Raw genomic sequence first — 10,301 nt, 5'->3', positions numbered from 1 at the left:
CCATCGCCGCAAGGAAACAACAAACAGTAGATCTGCCTGTCCCGGACTCTGATTGGACAATCAAGTTCTCCTCTGCAAATGACTGGCTAATGATACTGCAGAGGGCAGACTGATTGGTCCGTTTTGTTAGTCAGTCAGGGGATGAGAAAAGTGTCATTTGTAACCGCGCTTTGCTGCATTCAGGTGTTACACGAAAAATGTAATTTTATCTACCATGACAGGACACTTTTAAGTAATTGACGATAATTATTAATGAACAGAACTCTTAAAATGACAAAAAAGAAGTATCCAGAGAAAACACTTTCAAAGCTACTGCAACCAGTACTGCAGTTCTGCTTGTTTGGGAGTAAAATCGTTTAATAAATAGACAATTTCAATGATTTATCAGCAAAACACCTAAGCAGTTTCCACTACTTATGGGTGAATGCATTTTAATTACAGACCTGATGGTTGAATATGGTCTCCTCTTTTCGCTGATCAGATTCCTGAAAAAGTTGACAGGCACTCATGCAGCCTCCAACAATTATGCATCCCTAGTGTGAATGCAGTTAATGACCTGGGTCAAAACCGATAGGCTCAGTTTCCCAGAAATGGATCAGGCCTAGTACCAACCATACCCCCGTCCCCAATGGAGGTCTTTACCGAATTTATCTTTAAGTCTAAGACTAGGAGTAATCCCTGTCGGAGAAACCCGCCTATAGTTCTTGTTTTGCAGTACAGTCCAAGAATCACCTGCAGCTAAAGTTGTTTTACATTTAAGTGGGCTTTGTCCCTCATGTTTGAGGAAAGAGTACCTCTTTAAGGGCCAGCATGTAATCAGAAGAATTACCTGTACTCGTGAGTGTTATTTTCCTTTAATTATATTTTTCTCGCAAACATATCTGACAAATGAAGTGGGAGGCGCTCTGTATGTACACCTAATTAAGTCGTTATAATTACATTTAAAAAAAGCATATAGTGATATTGATGGCTTTTTTTATATATATTATTATTGCCTATAATAACTTGTATATCACACAATTAAAACATTTTGAGGCTTTTTATGTGTGTGATTTTGAAACATCAGTAAATCAGTTTTCTTGAGATACTGCCGCCCCTCACTACTCGTTAGACTCAATAGTTAAGTAGACTACAACCAATTTAAACTCATACTAAGCTTAATAAAATCCCACATGTGAAAATCCAAGCTAACTCAACGAGATATTTTAATTTGCTCACAGGAGTTTGTAACTGCCTGCGTGGTTTTAAATTATTCATCAGAACAACTGTTTAGAATGACACCACACCATCATTGTTTTTATTTGCTCCAAGTTCTCCTCCTCCTCCGTCCCTAAGGCAGAGAGAATCAAAGCCAAATCTCGTTAGGAGGTTTCAAACGTGGAGGTGAGACTTAACCTGCAGAAGGAGAGGCTGGCTGCATTGTGTGAAGAAGCATCGGGAGAACAGAAGCCAGGAATCGTGCAGATTTTAACCCAATTTCTTGAAACCCGGCACAGAGGCTGACTGAAAAATAATTATTCTTAGTGTGCAGTAGGCTATCATTGATTTCTAGACAGTGAAGGGCATGGTTATTTAGAAATCTTATCACAAGCGCTGTGCGCGGCAAATAATGTTGAATCCCAAAATGATGTAAGGTGCGTGTCCTAATAGGAATATAAAGTACGGTATCGCCTTTGATTTCCCACAAGTGATCAAGGATAGTGTACAAAATGCAGTGCTTGCGATAATCAAGTGTAATCACTCTTGCTTTGGCAGCAGCCCTTGAAGTTGCTCTATCTGTTGCTGCATCAGTGATCCGCCCGGTTCGAAGATGGCCCGTGCAGGCTCCAAGTCTGTCTTTGATATCTCCACCCCTGCGTCTGGGTTTGTTAAGCAGTCAGATGAGGCAATTTTGCCTTTCATCTTTCTTTTTTCCAATTTCATTCTTAGCTGTCAGTACTTAATTAATGTTTTTTGCCGCAATTTTTCCAACCTTCACCGCCGATGACAGAGATGCGGCGCGGCTATTTATATTATCAACTCATTTCATGAAGCCAGACCTTGGCTTCTAGTTTGTATTCCGAGCCTTGTGACAGGAACCTGATGTGGCATTTGGGGGGAAAAGCATCAGCCATCATAGGATATGCTGCATATGAAGACTGATGATATCAACTGATGTTATCAACAAAGTCGTTTGGGGTCATAATATGAAGGAATATGTGCGATAAGGGGGAAAAAAAACTGTCAGCTTTTGACACTTGGTCCTCTTCTTCATAAATAGGGCTATGGTGGTTTTAATTTTCAGAAACTCCACCATTACTCTTGCCTGTGCATGTTGTCTTCATAAGGTCATGCAGAAATACCAAAGACTTGCACAAAAGAGAGTTTCCTTCAGCGGTGGAAAAAGCTATTCTATCATCCAAGGTGATTGTTTCTCATGCATTATTCGTGAGAGGTGGGTGTCAAATTGAAGCAAATCAATATGCTGAAGGTGAAAGAAACACATCAGATATGAAGAGAGTATATGTCTCTGAGTTTATTAACGGAGGAGTGTATGATGAAACCTGTAACCCTCCGTCCACACACAACTTTTGTAAAATTAAGTTCATCCAGTACAACCAGATCAGGTACAAGATCAAGAATCTTCTGAGCTGCCTCGGATGTGAAGGAAAATGTTGGCTTCCGTTAATGGTCCTGTACTGAAAATGGAGCGTCCCATTTTCTTTTATCATCACAGCACATTCACAAGTTTCAAAATGGAAAAAAAAAGGTCTCGACAACTGCACAAACAGGTTTTTTTTTTCTCTTTTGTTATTTTTGTCCCAGGACTCAATGCATAGGATTATACAGTTAGAATACAGTATTTCAACGCGTTTTACAAAGATTTATACGATATAGGAAACGAGAAATAAAAATAATAACTGCACAGCAGTAAGAAAGGTCATTTGTCGAGTATAGATAGTCATTTATCGTACACACTGTGGAATAGCTGAGAAACACAGGGCAAAAAATGAACACAACTGGAACAATTTTGCGCATATCCATCTACATAAGGATAACCTTTTGGCTTCAGACTAATTTAGGAATGCCAGACATTTTCAAGGGAAACCCAAATCACATTGGCCACTGTTTTACATTTAATCAGTTTGGCTTTTTTTTTTTTTTTTTTTTTTTTTTTTTTTTTTTGCCTTACCCACCAAAGTCCTACTAAGCACACACCACAGACACCCAAAGGAAATGCACACATCAAAATTGCAACCATAAAAGAAATCTTACTGAAACATCTTCAGCCTATTGGCACGCAAATGGCTGCAGCAGGGCATCTAGCATTTGAGACAGCACACATAAGATCACAAGTCCAAATACATTGCTGTGTCTATATCACTATCATCATCATAGTCACCTAGGTTACCAGTAGAATAATTTAGAAACAATATATGTAATATCCTATATAAGGCACATTTTTGGTGAAAGAAAGGCTCTGAAAGAAGCTTCTTGCATCAACTCTGTCAGTAAGAAAGGACTCAGCAGTAAACAACACCGGAGACAAGGATGGAGCCTGCAGTCGGCATGCAATTAAGATCAAAAGCCTCCCCTGCTGATTCCATTATACAGAGTGCCACTCTGCACTGCGCTGAGTGGGCAGTGCCAAGTGCTGTTGGTCGGGATGCCAGGGTGCCATGCTGAGACAGCAGGCAGGCAAGCTCGAGGTCTGTGCACACCTCTCTCTAGCGAAGGCAGGGATCGTTAACATTCTTGGGGCTGTGGAGAGCGTCATGCGCCGTCAAATCCACACACCCATGATCAGATACAGCGATACAATTAAATCATCTGTCAACAGCAAGGCCTACAATTTAGGGACGGCGTCTAATGGCCCAAGAAATAACCAACCTACCCTGGCGACACCTCGGTTCTGACACTGACATATCAATAACCCAATTAATAAAACAATTATGTACACGACTGAACCAAACACCCCCCTCCCTCCCCCGACATCATACAGAGGCTAAATCCACGATAATTGTTCAGAGCATGCCATTTAAGTACCGACTGAATCTCATCTAAATTATTAACATCAGCAACAGGCTATTTCATAGCTGTAGAGGCAGAATTCATGATGACTATTTGGAACATTACAAGGGTAATACTAAAAATATGGTACAAAAATCATAAACATGAGCAATGCATAAAACAATTTGAATAGTCTTCTAACATATTGCTGAACTGCTACTTTAGTAAGCAAATGCAACTGTTGATTGTGGCTCATGGTATACTGACATTATTGCAGGGCTAATATGAGTGACACGGATCTGTGGCAGGAAAAATGGTTGCTTCTTGCTGATACATATATGTATATAAAAATAAAACAATATAGCAAAGGAAAAAAAACTTAAACACAGTCTTTAACTATAATATCTTTAAAACATATTAAATGTCCTTCTGTGCTTTAGTTGAAGTGGAATGTATCATGGCACTGTATAATAAAGGGAGACAGACTGTGCTATTATCGATTTCCACGAGCACAACAGGCAATCCAGCCGGAACCAAATCCGAGTCAAAAGAAAAAGAATATAACTCAAATGTTTCTGAAATGCCTGGTGACCTGTCATTCATATGAGCCTGTACATTGCTAGATTAACCAGCGTCCTTTTGAGGACCCTTTGGTCTCTGTCATAAAGCTCATTGAGAGCACAGGCTCCAGTGTGTTACTGAGTATTGGGGAATTAAAACGACAAAGCAGGCGTCCTGTCACCCTCGCGCCTGACAGTAGGCATCCCGTGTGTGCACGCACAATTTCACACATTTGCACACGTGCAATCCACCCAAACGCACACTTAAATTCAGCAGCACACACTCTTTTTTTGTTTTTTCCACAAGTACTTCACACAGGCATCTACGCACACACAGGCTAATAAAAACACTATCCGCACCAGAAGGTGATCCATTTAAAAAGATATTTTTTCTTATAAAGCTTTCCGCATAAAGACTGCACAATAAAAAAAATATATAATACAACTCTTAAAACCATTTTTTTTTACACAGAGAGAAATTGAACATCTGATTATCTCCTATGCCAGTGCTCCACAGAGGGGCTTAAATCTCAAAGAGAGTTCTGCCGCACTGCATTGTGGGAGCAATATTCAGTGAAGCATGAATGAGTGCGCAGACCTTTAAGGTTTGGCAAGTGAGCTTTAAGGCGTACCTATGACAGTGTAACCCACCATTTTCTTCCTGTCTCCTCTCTTTCTGCATTTCATTAGTCTGTTACTTCACACAGAACAGAAAATTACCCCAGGGCCAAGTTGTACAATAAACACGCCCACATCGGTCCCTTCTCACATTTCCTCATTTCTGGAATTTATTCACTAAAAAAAAAAGAAAGAAATAAGCCCCTGTAGTCACTGGCGATATTCCCCCTTCCCTTGGTTCCTCCCTCCACTTAGTGGGTTAGAGATCAGTCACTTTGTTTTCCAGGGCGGCTGCTATCTGCTGGAGCCGCAGGGCTAGCTGTTTACTCTGGGCAGCTGGGTCCTCTTCCAGAGAAGCGATGATCTGAAAAAAAAAAAAAGGAAGGTAAGAAGGACAGTAAAAAAAAGTGAGATGTCGGGTATAATAGGTGTAGAGGATAGAGAGGAGACAAAGAGTTGGACAGAGGATGGCATAGGGTAATGTCGGAAAAGCAAAGAAACAAGGAGGAGGGGGATGGACAGAGAAGAAGAAGGGTGGAGAGTGGGAGGAGAAGATGGTGTTATTCGACATCAGCAATCGCGTTATATAAGCTGTTATTCTTTGCGAGTCCCACTTAGGGGAGACTGACAGCCCCATTTGTTTATCCAACTTGTTCATTAGGTTTTGTTTATCCCCTTTTCGTGACCTCAAGTGGCAATGCACAATGGACTCTTAAAAATCAATTCCCAGAGCAATTTTCCAATTCACATCCCACAGAAATGCTTTCAATTAAAATTTCATACAATCACTCTTCTGGCATATCAAGAGTGAAGAGAGAGAAAAAAAGGAGAACCAATAATATAGTGGGCAGTAGTGCATTCAGTGGAATAGCCTCCTTCGGGTGTGATAGGAAAAAGAAGGGCCTCTTACCCCATCATAGTATTTGCTGGCGTACTGGTAAAGCTGATGGAGAGCCACGTGTGTGTTCAGTTTGTCTGTGTGAGACTGAAAAACATAAACAGAAATTTAAAGGTTAAAGTGGAAATCCAACCAAACCATGAACCTGGACCCAGCTGAATAAACTACACCCAGGCTTTAAAAACTGTGGAGGAGCAAATGAGAATTACTGCACACCCATAAATAAGCCTCTGAACAATGCTGATATGTAATGCCACCGGGCATTAAAGTTATAATCCTTAAGATTTTCATAAACTCAAATCCTGTTTTTCATATTACAATATAAACAAGGTCAATTATTGACATGCTTTTTGGTTAAAACCATTTGAGTTAATTTGGCAACAGTGCAAACAAATACACCAGTTCCCCTTTTGTTGTTTTCAGCAGCATGTAGTTGCAAAGTGCACCCTTGGCGCAGTAAGTAAAAATACAATTTTCATACTATCCTTCCTGTGGAAAACATTATGTGGATGCCACATCAATGCAATATGATTCAATTATGACTTTCTCCACTGGTTTCCTGTGTCACCCTATCCTATCTGCTGTCAATTAAAGACAAAAACACCCAAAATAAATGGAACAAAAAAAATTTTTTTTTAAACATTATGGACTTGAAAGTGGACTATGAATCTAGCACAGTTGACATGCTAGTACAAAAGAGGCTTTAATAATAATAATAATGGATTGCATTTATACAGCGCTTTTCGAGAACCTCAAAGCGCTGTACAATTCCACTATTCATTCACTCTCACATTCACACACTGGTGGAGGCAAGCTACAGTTGTAGCCACAGCTGCCCTGGGGCAGACTGACAGAGGCGAGGCTGCCATATTGTGCCATCGGCCCATCACCAGTAGGCGGTAGGTGAAGTGTCTTGCCCAAGGACCGACCAAGACTGTCCGAGCCGGGGCTCGAACCGGCAACCTTCCGATTACAAGACGAACTGCCAACTCTTGAGCCACGATCGTGCTAAGATCATGGCTCAAGAGTTGGCAGTTCGTCTTTAGAAAGGAAATACCTTTTTCTTAACTTATTATATCAATAACTAAGTCCCCGGGAGCATTTGGTTAAAAAAAAACAAAACCAAAAAATCCAACTATCTTTCAATACCCACACTTGAAAGATGTTAAAAATCATGTTTTGGATGATAATCCAGGACTGAAACCTTAAGGATTGCAACATTAACAGCAAGTTTTTATCCCAGAGCTGTAAAAGCATTAAATGCTGCATTGTCCACATGATTGTGCTGTGTGCAATGGAGGGTTTTGCAGTTTAGGTGAATGGAGAAAAGTTGTTATTTTTTCATCTCTTATATAGTTTTATGCAATTTACAGATTTTGTTTTATGACTGCTGTGAGTGATCTCTGCACTATTGACATTGCACTTATTAACTGCACATGTTACAGTGGCAATGAAGATATTCTACTCTATTGTGTTCTATTCAAAAATGACAGATGTATTCCTTACCCGTGACACCTCTGCCAAGTGAGTGTTCATGTCCTGGTCGCTGACAGATACCATCTGCCTGATGCCCTTGTAGTAACTAAACACACAGACACGCACATAAAGAGTAGACAAGAGGTGGTAATTGCTCCATTATGTTAACTGATATTTAAAAAAGGGTATTACAGTCTCCAATGATAACAGATGGAAAGTGCTGACAGTACTTACTCATCTACCATCTTCTTATAGGTGGAGATCTCCTTTGCATAGAGTAGTTTGTTACTTGGCGAGTCCTAAAGGGGGAGGGATACAACTCAGTGAAAATGGCACTTTAAATTAACGTGCCTATAACCTTCTCACATAATCAAATTTGTTCTCATCTTCTGTCCATCTTTTCACCCATCTTCCTTTTTTCCTCCTCACTCCTCCACCTCATATTCTCCCACCCCTCCCTCCTCTTGTCCATTCGTTTCCACTCACCCGGCTGAGTTTGTGCTCACTCTTGGTGCAAGCATCCATAAAAGTCTGGGCGATGACAGAGAGTGAGGCGTCCACCACTTCAGACACGTGGACATCAAAGATGAAGTGGGGATTCTTGAGGATGTTCACCCAGAACCGCAGAGGCAGGCTGCACGGGTATTAAAAAGAGGGGCAAGAAATCAGTCTATCATCACTGGTTGTTATCGGTATTATTGTTTCAGAATGGGGGAGGGGAGGGGGGGGGTCCTCATCAACCGCATTACATCCATGAATTAATTTAAGTCAGGGAGGCATTTCATTTCATGTGTGAGAGCACTTGCCTGAGGTGCAATTGAGTGCAGTACAAGATAATAACAGCGATGGAGAAAAGCCTTTCTTGTCGGTGTCAGTTTATTCAGAACAATACCCTTGACTGTCAGTTTATATTACTGTTTCACACGATGCTGACCTCTGTGAGAACTATTGCTGTTCACAGAAAATTAAATGAAAAAGAAAAGAAATTATCTCTGAAGACTTTTTTTTTAACAACTATATCTGCAGATCTGCACAAAGCAACATCCAATGACGCTTGTCTACTCTAACAAACAATGATTAGAAATGATAAAGCAGCTGACCTCTGAGGTTCCTGTGCAGCCTAACAACTTAAAGCCCAGACTACATAATGCAATGCTCGAACGGTCTTGTTAATTTCCCCCCTGAACGGAAAAACAAACTCCACAGACTTTCTTCCAACCTCATATCAGCTTTTACATTCAAAAGAACAACCAAATACAATAGTTTAGGAAATAAAAAACTCCTCCCCAATCGGTGAGAACGTCTTCTGCCATCTGAGAGAGGAAACGCACCGCATAAAATTCATACTGGTTTGGTAATATCTCCAGGGAAGGCTGCCGTGAGAATACAATGGAAGCATAAAAATAGCAATGTTGCCATAATCACAGAATTAAATTAGCTTGGGACATAATTACCATGTTTGTTTGTTGTTATGCCTCATACACACATTCATATTTAGTACATGGCCCTCAGTTGATTTGATAAACAGAACGGGCGGATGCAGAGTGTGGTGTGGAGTGTAGTAAGTAATTAAATCGCTCATCTTCTGTCCTTGTGTGGCTGTTCTCTTGCCAGCCTTGCGTCAATCACCGGCATCTACATGCAACACGTCGTCTTGTATGCTTGAGCCTTAGCCGACGTGACACTAATTTATGCACTTAAATGTCACATGGGAGCAGGGGGATTGCAAATGCAAACTAAGTAAGTTGAAATTGGGCATTTGTATTCTGTCCATTCTGGGATAAGTAAGTTTTATTTCTTGGAGAGTTACAGTGTCTCAGGCAGCGGGATTTCTGTTGGTGGGAATGAAATCGGATAGCTGTGCTTGTGTGGACTGGTTGTGAAAATGTATACCACAGTTGTATCTAAATGAGAGGTCCTTGTATTTCATTCAAGATGCATTTTTTCATACTATGCCATACTTCTGCACCACTATAGTTAAGACGAAATTATCCTAGAAAGCTGCTCTTACTAGTTTACATTTTCGGGAGTTATAGCTACTCATTGGTTTTCTGATTTAAATTTAAAAAAAAAAACAACAACCTGTATCTAATGGAAAGCATTAAGATTAACTGAATCATCCATTCAGTTTAGTGCTCAGATGGTTCAAGTCTAAAGAGGAAAGAGGGGGAAAGCAAATACTTTCTCCCTCTACTGGCAATATTACATGAATTGTCCAAATTTGGGTGAAAATATTGATTTGATTTTTTTTTAATTAAACTGAAGATGAAAAGGTAAAAGGTACTGTCAAAATGTATGAAACTATCTGCATAACTTCCTGTTCTATTAAGAAGGAGGGAACAAGATGTAGTAATTATAGACATTTGGTTGAAATACCGTTAATAGCAAGTGGGGAAAAAAAATGCCTCTCAGGGAAGGAAACATCAACAACAATGAACTAGCTGCTAATGACCATCTAACATCCCTTAATGGCAAAGGCTAATATCTATATTGACTACATGGAGCACAGAGCCACAGAGGAGCACTCTGCGATCTCCACCCTTTTCCATGCTCTGATTGCAAGGATTGGAAAACTTCTTTAGGACCTAAACCTATTTGATCAGTGTATTACGTCCAAAATATTATACAGATAAAACCCTCGAGAATGACCCCAAATCCACTTTTTAAATTGTCCTCTAGTAAATAAAAGAATAAATCCCAGGCACAGATTCTTCTGTTACTCTAAATCTTAGACAATAAATTGCTGCAGTGAAAAACTG

General features: G+C 40.2%; 1 protein-coding gene across 1 annotated transcript in view; it reads right to left on the bottom strand.

The window, feature by feature from the left end:
* Positions 1 to 2,491: 2,491 nt before the first annotated feature.
* LOC146515219 (plexin-B2-like) overlaps positions 2,492 to 10,301 on the bottom strand; it is a 51,305-nt gene continuing 43,495 nt past the window's right edge. Inside the window, exons 31-35 of the mRNA XM_085169009.1 lie at positions 8,029 to 8,176; positions 7,777 to 7,841; positions 7,573 to 7,648; positions 6,079 to 6,153; positions 2,492 to 5,532 (exon numbers count right to left, since the gene is read on the bottom strand). Coding sequence (XP_085025135.1) covers positions 5,428 to 5,532; positions 6,079 to 6,153; positions 7,573 to 7,648; positions 7,777 to 7,841; positions 8,029 to 8,176 — 469 coding nt within the window. The 3' untranslated portion in view covers positions 2,492 to 5,427. The remainder of the gene's footprint in view (positions 5,533 to 6,078; positions 6,154 to 7,572; positions 7,649 to 7,776; positions 7,842 to 8,028; positions 8,177 to 10,301) is intronic.

Source organism: Neolamprologus multifasciatus, chromosome 7, assembly GCF_963576455.1.
Source record: "Neolamprologus multifasciatus chromosome 7, fNeoMul1.2, whole genome shotgun sequence".
Lineage (NCBI taxonomy): Eukaryota > Metazoa > Chordata > Actinopteri > Cichliformes > Cichlidae > Neolamprologus > Neolamprologus multifasciatus.
The sequence above is the reverse complement of the archived record's forward strand: the minus strand, read 5'-3'. Positions and strand labels throughout refer to the sequence as shown.